General features: G+C 36.7%; 1 protein-coding gene across 1 annotated transcript; it reads right to left on the reverse strand.

Annotated features, from left to right (window-relative positions):
• Positions 1-908: 908 nt before the first annotated feature.
• On the reverse strand, positions 909-9,122 carry LOC143595936 (coatomer subunit beta'-2-like). The gene is made up of 25 exons (XM_077074829.1): positions 8,980-9,122; positions 8,763-8,783; positions 8,586-8,647; positions 8,126-8,180; positions 6,996-7,032; positions 6,557-6,882; positions 6,327-6,458; positions 6,090-6,238; positions 5,769-5,837; positions 5,454-5,604; positions 5,291-5,356; positions 4,983-5,171; positions 4,722-4,862; positions 4,562-4,636; positions 4,303-4,479; positions 4,131-4,222; positions 3,936-4,052; positions 2,980-3,094; positions 2,829-2,900; positions 2,557-2,753; positions 2,373-2,466; positions 2,188-2,294; positions 1,969-2,098; positions 1,732-1,876; positions 909-1,194 (listed from the first exon to the last, which is right to left on the reverse strand). The coding sequence occupies exons 1-24, from the start codon at positions 8,980-8,982 to the stop codon at positions 1,733-1,735; spliced, it is 2,721 nt and encodes a 906-aa protein (XP_076930944.1). The 5' UTR covers positions 8,983-9,122; the 3' UTR covers positions 909-1,194; position 1,732.
• Positions 9,123-14,060: the final 4,938 nt, after the last annotated feature.

Here is a 14,060-nt window from a genome sequence, read left to right on the forward strand (position 1 = left end):
TTTGTTGTTCCTCATTTTCTCTCGGCATCGTAATGAACCTAACCGATATCGATCAAATTCGCGTTGGTTTGCTGTCGTAATGGCCATGTTTTTGTTTGTTTAAATATGTTAATATGATTGATTTATTTATTTAAATTTTGATTTATTTTTTTTTTTTTTTGGGGGGGTAGCTATGGCACCATAACGGATGTACCTGATACCGACCAAATTCGCGTCGACTCGCGGCAACAACTTTCATGTTCTACGGACTGAATAAATATCGTTTTTAATATGTTAAATTTTCGCATAATAAGTTATATGAGTCACTACTATCCTGGGCGTTTACTAGTTTAATTTTGGTTTAGCGCTGATACCGTTACAAACTTAACTGATGTTTTGCATCATAAGCTATACGAGTCGCTACTATTTTGGCCATTTTCTAATTAATTTTTTGGGTTTAGTGTCAGTATAAACTTAATATCACCACCCGAATCCGTGTCACTTTGATCATAAACGTGCCAATATTAGTTGTTTTTGGTTGTTTACTAAGTTATATTTTGATTTAGCATAATGCTGTAACGAACTTAACCAATATTGACCGATCTAACGTCCCACCGCCGCGTTGCGGCGTGTTTTCTTGCAAGTTCTAACAATTTAACATTTATAATAAGTTTTTTTTAATGAAATTTGACCAACTGGATGTGTCTTTAATAAAACAAAATTTATATCGGTTATAAACTACTAAATAACAAACGAGCCAAGCCAAGCTCAAAAATTTCAAACAAGCCAAACTAGAGCTCTATTTCATTTAACAAAGTTAAACGAGTGAAATTCAAACTCTCGTTTGCACGAGGGATTCGATAAACAACAAGCCATATGATTGATGTAAAGACAGAAGAAGCCAGAGTGAAAAACCGAAAAAAGTGAAAACACCATTACAATTTGATAAAAACAACAAAAGCTATATGATTGTTGTTACCTCCCACATTTACAAAGCAGCAGTCATTGTAAAATGTCTTATAAATCACAATAAAAATCGCCTCAAAAAGAATATCATAATAAAACACTTAAAACCAGAGGTAACTAATTCACTCACTACCGAACCCAAGCCTGTATCATATGTTCTCAAATCACAAAATTCGGTGCGCCCTACAAAATTACACCATGTTCATATCAAGCAATCGAGCATCCTGCATTCGCCCCCTTTCAAGTTACCTGCAAACAAAGTTTCCATTCAAAAATCCTAAACATAATTGTTACATGTTACAACAAACGGAACGCCCAGTGAATCGTTCGGTTCGTTTATTTAAAAGCAAACGAGCATGAACACATGTTTTTGTTCATTTGGTTATACGAAAAAACATATGCACATGTCCCGTTCGTTCATTTATGTCGTTCGTTCGTTTAAGTTAGTTTATGTTCGTTAGTCTAGTCTATTTATGTTCGTTCATTTACGTTTGCTGATATATTAATTTTAAACTGTAAGGTTGTTACAATTTAGTCAAGTTTTAATAACTTTTTGGTCCCAACTCCCAACACATTGTTTTTCACGTTTACTTTATAAGTGGTTTTATGTTAGAGTTGTGTGTGTTCATGAATATGTTCAGTTATGTCTGTTCATCCTCCGTTCGATCGTTTAACTTTTCGTGTACAATCGTTTGTTCAGTTAAAGTCAAACGAACGAACGAACACGGACAAGCTCCATTCATGTTTGTTCGGTTCCTTTACAGGCTTACGTATAATTGCTCATACCTCACTCTTCATCAGCCTCGTTGCCATTAACAAGTACAGCACCATCTGTAGAATCATAATCCATTGCAGCTACTTCTTGTTGACTTTCGTTTTCAACCACTCGTTGACCATCAACAAATTCCTCATCTTCATTCTGTTCCACATCCTGTGCCAGAAAGATGATGAAAATAATGCTAAAACATATAAAGGTAGGTGAACTTAAATATAATGCACGCCAAACATATAAAAAAAATGTACTTCATGGTCATATTCTCCATTTTCCAGTGGCTCTTCGGCTTCCAATTGCATGTTTCTAAACTGTTCCACTAAGGTAACATGCGACCTATCAACATAGTTCACATACTCTACTGCTGGAGGATAATTACCCCTGCAGAATATATAACAGATATATTATTTAATTAATATAATATGCAATAGATTCCTGAAAAATATATTAGAATAAAGAGCAAATGAAACCTTGTCTCGGCAGCCTTTTCTGCAACCTCGACTGCAACTTGCCAGTCCTCAAACATATTTGGGTACTCTTCCGGATCTGCTAAAGATTCTGCAGCTTTCTGGTTAACCTGCACTTAAAACAGTTTATAGTTTCTTAATCATGTTTTAAATTTTAATGAGGGTTTAGTGGGAATTTAATATTTAACCTTGTTGAGGTCTTTTCTCCAAAGGGCAACAATTTCAGAAACTTTGCTTGGAAGATAAGACCGTGCCATTAGAGCAGCTTCAGGTATCCGATTGCTGCACGGTTAATTTCAAAAACTGTATATTAGGGTTGAATTCATATGGATTTATGATTTATTTATGAAATATGACGAATGATTGATTAACCTGTCTATCAACAGCTGCAGGCAGTCTTCTAATTTACCCAACATAAACAAACAAGCAAACGCCACATTGTTCTTTCCATTTTCTTTTGCAAGCGACGCGAGTTTTGCTATTTCTTCAGCATCTCCTAAAGAAGAATAGAGAAGCAACAAACCACTCAAATCCTTTGCATGCTTCAAACATTCCTCAGCCATTTCCAACTGCAATTAGCCAAATGTTAAATGCACGTCCAATATTTTTAAAATAACAACTAAGCTAGTTAGGTTATACAATACCATTCCAGCAGACATGGCTAGTTCACCCAGTTGCTTCCATTTGGACTCGCTTTCTGCTACTAGAGCAATATCCTATATGCATGTTACATTATTATCCAGATAATAGAACTTTTGTGATTCAATTTACTATAAAAAGAATTACTATTATTACCACTGCAATTTCAAGTTTACCAAGCTGAATGGCCAACTCAAATCTATAGTCAGGATCAGTAGCAACTTCCATGGCCTCTTCAACCATGCCACGTGATTCCAGGAAATGTGCAACACTGTCAAAACAAACCATTACATCTAATTAAAATCCATTTTTTGCTAATACAATATCTAAGAAAATGCATCAACGTAAAAGGGAGGATGGAAAGAGGGTTATCGTGAATAAGCGTGTAAACCAACCGAAAGTTCAGTGAACCGTTCATGAACCATTCGGCAGGATGTTCGTATATATTAAACGAACGAACGAACATGAACGAAACATTTTGTTTGTTTAATTAAGCCAACATGAACATGTGTATTGTTCGTTCACTTATGCTTGTAAACACCCGTTTATGTTTGTTCGTTTATGTTCATTTATGTTTGTTTTTGCGTTTGCCTTGACTTCATTGAAATTTTTTTGGCTCATTACAGTTTATTCTAGTTTATGAAATTAATACATCAACCATTAAAATTTAGTCTAGTTTTATTAATTATTTACTCCCAACATGCTGATTTTCATGCTTACTTTTAATTAGTGTTTGCTTAGTTATCTTCTTTATATTTAGTCATCTATCATCTATGTGCAATTATGTTCGGTTGTTTATGTTCGTTTCCATTCATGAACCGTCTGTTTATACTATTAATGAACAAACACAAGCATGCTCAGTTTCTTACCGAAGAAACACGAACAAGAAAACTCCGTTTGTTTAATTCTTTGTGCTCAGTTAAAGTTAAAAAAAACAAACACGAACATGCCCCGTCCGTGTTCTTTCGGTTCGTTTACAAGCTTAATCAGGAAACATGGTGTCTAAGGTGATACAGTCTTTTGGTAATCGGTACACATTAATTACATATGCATTATTTAGACAAAATATTGAAGAATGTAAATAAAGACGGAAAAAGATACTTGAAATCTACCTATTATGATGCTCCTTTGGAATTGAGGGTAAAACTGCATTAGCCCGTTCTATATCTCCACGCATCACAAGCGTCTTATACTCGATTAACGTGAGAAGCAAAGTGTATCCAACAACACTAAAATGTAAATATCATAAATATTAGCAGCAATAATAACAGCAAATTTTATCCAAAAACAATCTAAAACTAACTTACTTGAATTCTTTGTCAATGAGATAAACTTTGCTCTGATTAGCTAGATATCCTAGAAGATACATAGGACGATCCAGATGAAACATGGTGGTTACCTGAAACATATGTGACATCAATTACAAAACTATTATGTTACTAGTCAAACCATGAAAGTATATATTTTCTGATTTCATACTTCACCACCAACACAGTAGTTGAGTCTCCATGAAGCATTAGTGTATATAAAACAGTCCCCGACCCATAATCCAGTTCTAACTCTTTCATCTACTTCATACAGAATCTCAAAGGAATCTTCAATGCCTTGCTCATCTACAGATCTACCACTATCTAGATGTGCTGACACAACATCACGCTGCAACATGACCACATTTGTTATATTTATCACAATTTTCTGCAGAAACATTAATGTAAGCATCTGTAAATAAGGATCTTACATTGTATTTTAGCACATAGAATGATGAGTCACTGGAAATTGCCACCAAATCACCACTATCTGCCCAGTATAGGTTCTAGAAATGAAACATGCTAAATGGTAAGAAAAATAGTGTCATAGTGACATTTAAGCCAAAAAACACAAGGTTTATAATCCTTTACTTTGACATTAACATCAATTCGTTGAATCAATCTGCACTCAGCCCAATCATAGAAACATATGAAATCATTTGAGCACATTGCTAATAAAGATCCTCCAAATATGCGCTCAGCCGAAAATGTCGGTCGGATACTCTTCTTTTCCTGATTAAACACAAAATGGTAAACAAACAGTGTCACAACTCACAACATGCTTATAACATTTTCAATATTGAGGGTATACTGGTCATTAATAGAACTATTAAGCATATAAAGTGCAGCAACCTGAAAAGATTTATTAAAAAACTTGATTTTAGATGTGCTCTCCCTAACAGCATATTCACCATCGGTGGACCAAACAAACTCCAATGCAGAGCCAAAGGATCTGTTTCTCCATGCTAAAGCTGTGTATATGATGTATTCACCATCACCACATACAACAACAAACCTCCCATTTGGGTTGTGCTTTAAGCTCTGAACACAAGGGCAAGAACAAGAAATACATAATCAACATTGTGACAAGGTAACAAAAAAATTGAAGTTTTAAAGCTTAAAGAAATATATACGTATGTCACAAAACAAGCATAACTTACTTGTGGGTACATATCACAGGTTCCCAACTCTTTGGCTGCTAAAGGCAACCGCTCTCCATCAGAAACCTAAGAAATAAAAAGGACCATAAATTCAATTTCAACAAAAAAGAGAACCAAGAAATAAGTACTTTTTATTATTTTTGTAAAACAACCAAATCCAGACCTCATAATCAGCTCCCACGCTCTTAATGTTAACAGTTTGAATCTCGTTATGCTTAGACCATATAACTTTTCCACTATTATCCATACTGACGACAGGCTCCTCACGACCAATTTTCACCATTATGGTCCCTTCATCATATCCAATGGCGACCCTGTACAGTAGAACAAAATACTGAAATTAGTTGGTTGTGAACTTTATGGTAAAAACAGAATACAGCAGAATATCCGCTAAGTATAGATGCCAGCCTTAAATGAAACATATTCACAGGAATGATAAAAGAAACCGAGAAAAATATGGAAGTAAATAACAACTTACCTGCGTGAACCTTTCATGTATCCAATGGCCCAGACCCTTTCAAGTCCATAATTCAAAGTGTTCTCTAGTCTGCGCAGAAATAACATCAAAAGCTGAGCAACAATTAAACATCCAGCAAATTGAGCTTAATGTTACTGGAATAAGTTGGTGTTTTAAATTGCAACTTATATGGTTAGTTCTATGTTCTACATTTTGTAGTAACAGTAAATACATAATATAATTCTTGTCAACTAGTGGAATTATATACACAACCTGAGGCACATTTTATTTGTGTAATGATTAACAAATGCTAACATTTAAAATTCATTATTAAGAAAGTACCTATAAGTGGTTGAATGCCATATACGTACAGTACCATCCTCGGAACCTGTCATAATAATTGGGAGCTCAGGATGAAAGCATACCGCAGACACATTGTGTGTATGACCTTCTAGAGTCTGGACACAAGCTTTGGTTTGATAATCCCACACCTGTTCCAAATATTTATAAACATAAATACAGATTTAGTTGTCAACCAAACACAATAATTAGAAAAAGACAATTATCATAAACACAAACCTTAGCAGTGTGATCATCTGATCCAGTAATTAGATAAGGTTTATCACCACCGGTAAAATAATCCACACAATTCACTCCTTTGGCATGAGCATCAAGTGTGAAGTTAGGATCAGGTGATCCAAGATTCCATATCTAGAAAAAAAAAGATGAAGGATCCATAAACATACATTAAAAAATGTTAGGCTGATAGATATTAAATACCAATATACCATAATCATTCTTAAAGTTACCTTTACAGTACGATCGAGCGATGCACTTGCAAAAGTATTAGTATCTTTAGGGTTGATTGTCACTTGCATCACATAATGGGAATGACCCTCAAACATTTGAGTACAATACCAGCTCTTCTCCCAATCCCAAAGCTTTATAAGCATGTCATCAGACGATGACAATACATATGGAAGGGTAGGGTGGACCGCTACACAGCGGATGTAATCTGTATGTGCCTCAAATACTTTCACTTTATCCATTGTATTGTAATTGTACACACGAAGAAACATGTCATCTGCACCAGCAACAATCCATTGTTTGCGTGCTATGAACTTTGCTGACCTGACTGTAAATGAATCACGTGATCATCAAAATATAAGATTCAAGTGCCCATCAGGGTCCAATCATGCGTGAGATTATAAGAATACATATTAGAGAACAAAAATATCAATCACGAACCTGGTAGCTCAGTAACTTCAAAGGATTTTGCCACAGTCTACAATGAAAAAATAAAACATTACAAAGCTTAACATCAGACAATATTATTTAAATATTCTACCATATGTAAATCATGATAAGAAATTGACAAACTGATGTAAATCAAACATACATATATTATATGTCTAGGGGAAGGTTAACGTACAAATGAAATTAACATGCTAAACGTGAGAATCAAGTAAAGTAAATATATATGCAAGTAGATAAAATTACTCTAATGTGATTACATAATTACTCTACTTGTATATAAAATTACTCTACTTGATTCTCACGTTTAGCACGTAAATTTCATTTGTATTTGATCCAATCCCTATATGTCTATAAGTCTCCTCTTTTATAGTTCTTTGTTAGATTTCACTTCATCATATTCTTAGGTTTTATAGTATACTTAAGTATATATAACAAAATAAACACTGTAAAAAATCAACATGTGCCCATTTACAACCTTCTACAACTTTCACAGAAAACAAATAAATTTACAATAAAACGTCCACAGGGCCCATCATTTGTTGGTTATATCCCTTGTTGAACAATGAACTTAGCCACTCACTTACAAAAAGAATCAGATTACCTTATGCTTTCAATGTAGTTGGTTACTAGCTACTGCCTCTTATCATACTAGCCAAAATAAACCGTGTCTAACAAAAAAGCTATATCCAATTCTGTTCTTTATCCATTTAGTATAGCTATTTGCCACAAAATATTTGACTGTCATTTCCCAATATCTTCAATTAGCCAAGCTTCACTATAAATCCAACTGCAGTTACTAATGTAACCAACAAATTTGATGATCTTTCTGGATAAGCCTTGTTAGATAGGCTACACTACATATCTAAACCTCAACACTCTATACCACCCTATGAACTCAGATACATATATAATGGGTAAGGAAAGTATTCCAATTTACAAAATAAAAGTAAAGTTTTGAGAAATTCTACTCTACACAAACAGAAAGTAGCATATGAAAAACATGAAGATGTCAAATGTGTTTACTTTACCAGTAACTACATTATAACAGCATAACATGAGTCTATCCCTCTATACAAACCAGAGGTGACTACCACTTTAAATAAGTTAAAACAGTTCCATACCTGAGCCTGGTAATCCCATATGTTGACTGTCCCTGAATACAAACTTGTGAGGATCCTGTAAAAAGACAGAAGTACCCATATGCATCAATAAACAGATGTATACCAACTTGATCTCCAATTCAATTCCTCCCACCCTTACCATTGAGCCCCAATGTTACGTGAATTAGGAATGAGCTCGGTATCCCGATTTTCTTAAATACTTGGTACCGGTGCCGAAAATGCTCAGTTGGTACCGGTACCGTAGGCAAAAAATCAGTTTATACCGGTATCGTACCGATCCCAAAACATCAAATAGTTGGTACCGAATGGGTACCGACGGTACCAGTTTCGGAACCCGCACCCGATACCATTTGCTCATCCCTAAATTGTGATTTAAATCAAAAATGTAAACTATTAGCATCATCAACCAATGCCGGTCTATTTCTTAACAAAACATATACAAATCACTAATCACCATTACCATGGCTCGGTCGGATGCAAGTCAACTGACTTTACTCTTTCTGATCTTTGAGCAAGCTTCCTCTGCCAAAATTAACACATAAATAAATAAATAAATAAATAAAAACTATCATTATTATTATTATCTAGCTAATGTCTTACAACATTTATTCAAACAAACTGAGATCAGTATCAGTACCTTGATATCGAGTCTGAGCGGCTGCACCGGGAGCACAAATCCACCACCAAAATTGAAAGTCTCAGTTAGTAAACATAATTACATAAACACTCAAATCAAAATTCAACAATACGAATGCAATACAATGATCAAATGTCAATTGAGCAACGATTCAATACCGGATCTAACCTAGAACATGGATAACAAGCAACAAGTCAAGTAGGAATTGAAAGGTTACCATAGTAGAAGAATGAAATTGAGCCTTGTATGAAACGAAACCCTAGGATCCGAATAAGAGATCCGATAACTGGCGGTTGTGGATCTCCGTTCGAATTGAGGGATTTGAGATCGGAGGGTTTGAGTTTGAAGATGCAGAGAAATGAGAATTAATAATATTAATAATAATATAATAATACTAGTTATTATTATTATTATTGTTATTGTTATTGTTATTAATATTATTGATGTTTACACCGGGACAATTACAGACTAACGGCAGATAGACGGGTAACAAGCTGCGCCGCTACCCCCTTCTGAATAGCAAACCCTACCCTACTAAACACAACGTTCCCTTTAGCATGGGCGGAGTTACTGCTGACCACCTGCTGAACCCGCTTAAGGAACTGAACCGCGTCAGGGCCGAGAGCGCCAAAGGTGTCAAAAGCAAACGGTATGAACACGTGCTGATTCTCAAGGCAACCTTTCTCGTGCTTAGCTACTTTACCCGCCTCTGCCTTGTTTATCGCATGACCCACCACAAACCCATGGTCCCGTAGCCCAACGAGGGGGGACACACCTGTCAAATCAACGCACGCGTGCTTTCCTTTTTCCCATCCAAAAACAAGAATGTCAGCGGGTTGTAGGGTTGATCTCCCATCTAAAGGGTCGGTTAAGAAGTTCACCGGGGCTTCCTTTTTTGCCGAGATCCCGGCCCGCTTAAGGACGTCGTAAAGCACATCTCGAACTAAATCATGTCGATATTTAAAGCCTGGTAATTCTTTGCAATGGACTGCATGCTCCCCAAAAGAATCCAAACAAGCCTTTCGGATGGCCCGATATTTGAGGATGGCCCGATATACGGGACACGGGTCATCCACCGGGAAAAGGGGTACCATCAACCGGTATTTGAGGATGGCCCGATATTCCACTGGCGACATACATTGCCCTAAACCTTCAATGGGAACAACTGACAGGAAATCCAGAGCGTGAGGGGCACGTAAACACTCAAACACGGCTCGCTGTCGCGGGGACAAAGCGAACTTCTCTTCAACTGTCTTGACGATTTCACCATATAAGGCATTCGCCAAAATTTTCTGGGCTTTAGGAGGGGCGGTGTCTTTAAAGTCGAAACCGCCAAGATCAAGATCAGGAAGAGAATTATGCAGGGTATCCAACGCACCCCTATAATCAGAGTCAAACAACCCACCCCCACACTCCCGTAGGATGTGGTCTTGAAGAACCCAAGATTGGGCCCTTGAAGCCACAAAAGCGTAGGAAGAGGCATCCTCGGCCGAGCAAATCCCAAGACCCCCAAAACGGGTTGGGAGGGAAGCTAACCTCCATTGGAGGTCCCCAAAAAAGGCACCACCACAAACAACAATGTCCTCGATCGCTTTCCGAAGACCCGTGTCAAAAACAGAGACGGCTCCTCCGACATAGGAAGGCTGACACGTCCTAAGCCCAAACAGTAGTTTAGCGACCCCCATACACGAACGAAGCAAGAGGAGTTCACTTTGAGGGTCACGAAGGCCTTTGAGGCATTCCATCAGCTCAACCGCACGTTTTGCTCTTTTGAGGGCCAAGCCACTAATAAACTCCTCGTTTCTACTGACAGCACCACCCAAAAGTTTCACACCATGCACCGGCCTACCAATCTCCCGCGGAAATAAACCCTCTTGAGTCTTCGCCCCTCTTGAGTTATTGCGTCAGCTGCTGGTTTGAACCACCGTCGGTAGATCTATGAGCTTCCTACGGCTGAGATGAAAATCGAACAAAAGTTTTTATTTTTTATTTTTTTTTTACGTTTATTATTGGGATATTTGAGATTGTTTATTGATTTTTTTATAACGATAAACGAATCTATCAAATGGGTTATTGGTTAAATTTATCACGTTGAGATACATTCGTCTAAGGCCAATGACCGTGAACACTTGTTCGAAGGCACAATAGTGTGGTATATTAAAATCCGTTCAGTTCAAGGACCCAACTAACGAAAGTCATACAGTCATCTAGTCTCTCACCATTGTGGCGCAGCTTGTTGCTCGCTTACCCATTATCCAGATGTAGCTTGGTTTGTGATTTATAACAAATAAAAAAAATATTCCATTACTCTGGTCTTTTTGAAACTAAATATTAGGGGCGGGAGTCGAACTTGGGTCACATTAAAAAAACAATTATATTTTCTTGTCACTTTACCACTAGCTTATTGGCAAGATTGTTTATTCATGTTATAAAACAAGTAAAATAAAGTGGAATGAAATGGATAAATGTTGTGAATGAAAATAAGGAACAAGAAAAGAATGTATGATAGAGTAGTTCAATAAAATCATACAAAAGAGATATTTGTTTAAACACGTTAAAAATATTCATGTACTTTATTTATTCATTATCTTTACTTTCTCGACACTACTATCATCACCGTTTTTTTTTATTTTGGTAAACATTCATTATATCAAGGCGAAATATTTTCTGTTATTTATATTTTATTTCTTTGTATTTTCATGTCTACCAAATAGCAAAAAATAATGATTAATTTTATTCTCATATATTAACAAAACATGACAATAGAATTGTAGTGATCCGTTTCATTCTCCTATGGTTATGGTTCAAGTTATTATACGGGTAAAATGGTGTAAATTTATGAGCATGTTAAATGGTGTGTGAGTTTGCTATTAAAAAAATGTTAGTAAGTTTACAAGTTTGGCCGTTTTTTCTTCATGTTTGCCTTTTCACCTTTACGGTTATGTGGTTCCACTGTTCCAGTTGTGTTCGAAGCTAGATTAAAGTATTTTTGATGACTATGGATAGGAAAAGCGTGGGACTCAAATCTATAACGAATCATAGCGATGATATCTCAAATGAGAAGATATTTTGTGTGTTAAAGAGAGAGAGAGATGGGTAGAAGATAAAAAGATAGAGCTAACATTGTTGAAAAAGAGATGGAACTTGGGGTAGGGAAACATGGCTAAAAAAGTTACACCTTGATGTTTTTGTTGTCGAATTTTCGAGTTCCAAATGAGAGTTTTCTTCTTTTGCTGTTGAAACAATGTTGTTAATAAAGACTACTTGCAACTCAACAATTAGGTTTACATTTATTCGCTCCTCATTTGTAACTATCAACTCACACTATATCGACTCTTAGGGAGAAGGGTGAATGCATAAGTGCATAACACCCTTATCATGCGGCGACCTTGGTGACAGTATTCATCTTAGTAGTCACATGTTCAAAGGTTTTTAAAGTGGCATTTTTAATGTTGATATGAATAGCTAGAGTACCCATTCAACATTTGCGTCGTTTGTGGTACATGTCTAAATTTTGACTTGTCCTTCTTGTGTTACGATGGAAAGCCAAGGACCACCCACTGGTTTAACACCTCCATATGTAATCGTTACTCCTACACATATGGTTACGTCATCTAGAGTTATCATATCGCTTATGGGGGGGGATCTAGTTTTATAGAAATCAAGCATATGCCCAATTACAATGTTAGAGAAGAAAGACTATGAGGAGTCCAACCGCAACCATTTAAGCTAGCAAGTGTTTTAAGAGCGAACTTATTGTTTGTATAGTTTCATAGAAATCAATCATATGTCTCAACGTGATGCTTTTGGATTCTTCATTAAGGGTCTGTTTGATATGAAGTAATGGAATGGACAATGGAATGGAATGAACGTGGTAATGGAATGGACAAAAGAATGGAATAGGTTATTACCATTCCAATGAAATGTTTGGTTACCACATGAGAATGAAATGATTACTTTGCGTAGTTTGATATGTAGGGAAAAAAGAAAAAATAAAATTAAAATGGTAGTGAGTGGCGGTGGTGGCGGGAGGTAGGTGGCGGTAATGGCATTGGTGGGCGGTGATGGGTGTGGTGGTGGTGGTGGGGTGGGTGTTGAGTGATGAAAGATAATAGTGATTGGTGGTGGGTGGTGGCAGTAGCGGTGGTTGGAGTGGGCGGTGAGTGGTGGTGGTGAGGGGCAGGGGTGACGGTCGATGGTGGCGGCGAGCGGGGTGGCGGGGGTTGGCGGGTGGCATTAATGACGATGGTTGGTGGCGGTGTGTGGTGGTGGCGGTAACAGTGGCGGTGGCGGTGAACGGCTGTGGTGGTTGGTGGTGGTGATGGGTGGTTAATGTTAATGGTGATGGGTGGTTAATGTTGATGATGGTGGGTGGTGGTGGTAGGAGGATGGTGGAGGTGATGTAGGGTGAAAGAGGGAAGAAATGAAAAAAAACATGGGGGTATGGATTGAATGAAATTGAGGTATTTTAGAGGGAATGGAATAGACTGGGTAATGAGTCATTCAATTCCTTTGATTAACCACACACTTTTCTCCATTCCCTCACAATGGATCATTCCATTCCACCCACCATTCATGCATACCAAATGCTACCTAACTATTTATGGGCTTTTGACATCGTGTTGCCGTAAACTTCATTTCTTCTTTAAAGGTAGAGTCCAACTCATCAGTCACTTTTCAAGATCTGGCTCGGCTCAGCTCATTTATTGTGTATTAATTAACTACTTTTACATTTTTAATTACTTTTATATATTATGAGAAAAACCTTGAATGAGCCTAAGCTCGGCATGAGATCGTGTTGTACTTTAAATAAGCCAATTTGGCTATTGAGCGAGACCTCAGTTGTTTTGACCGGTTAGCGAGACCCCCAATTCGGGTGTTACCCCAACCTCAGCGAATTGCACCCTTGTTCCCAATTGTTCACTGAAGAATATCAAATTAGTCGCAAACGAGTGTACAATCCACCCCTTATAAGTTACGACTCCCATCGAATCTTATTGGATATTCTTTTGCATCTTAAAGTGAATTATAGTTAAATAAGTTAAGTTGATAACATTGAAGTCAACAACACATTTAAAAACTTTATGTATTATGACAAAGTTTCTTCATTTCATGTAGAAAATAACATCATGTTTGCAATCATCAAAGTTTGTACATGATAAGAGAAATACAAAACCAATACAGAAACTAGTTATGTAAATGATTTCTTCACCTTCACATCCTATTTGATGCAAATATGAATGCAATGATAAAATTTAATCAAGACCAATTGCTGAAAAATATAAAAATAAAAAAGTA

The sequence above is a fragment of the Bidens hawaiensis genome, unplaced genomic scaffold, assembly GCF_021521415.1.
Source record: "Bidens hawaiensis isolate Kalapana, Puna unplaced genomic scaffold, B.hawaiensis_p1.1 tig00045888_1, whole genome shotgun sequence".
Classification (NCBI taxonomy): Eukaryota; Viridiplantae; Streptophyta; class Magnoliopsida; order Asterales; family Asteraceae; genus Bidens; species Bidens hawaiensis.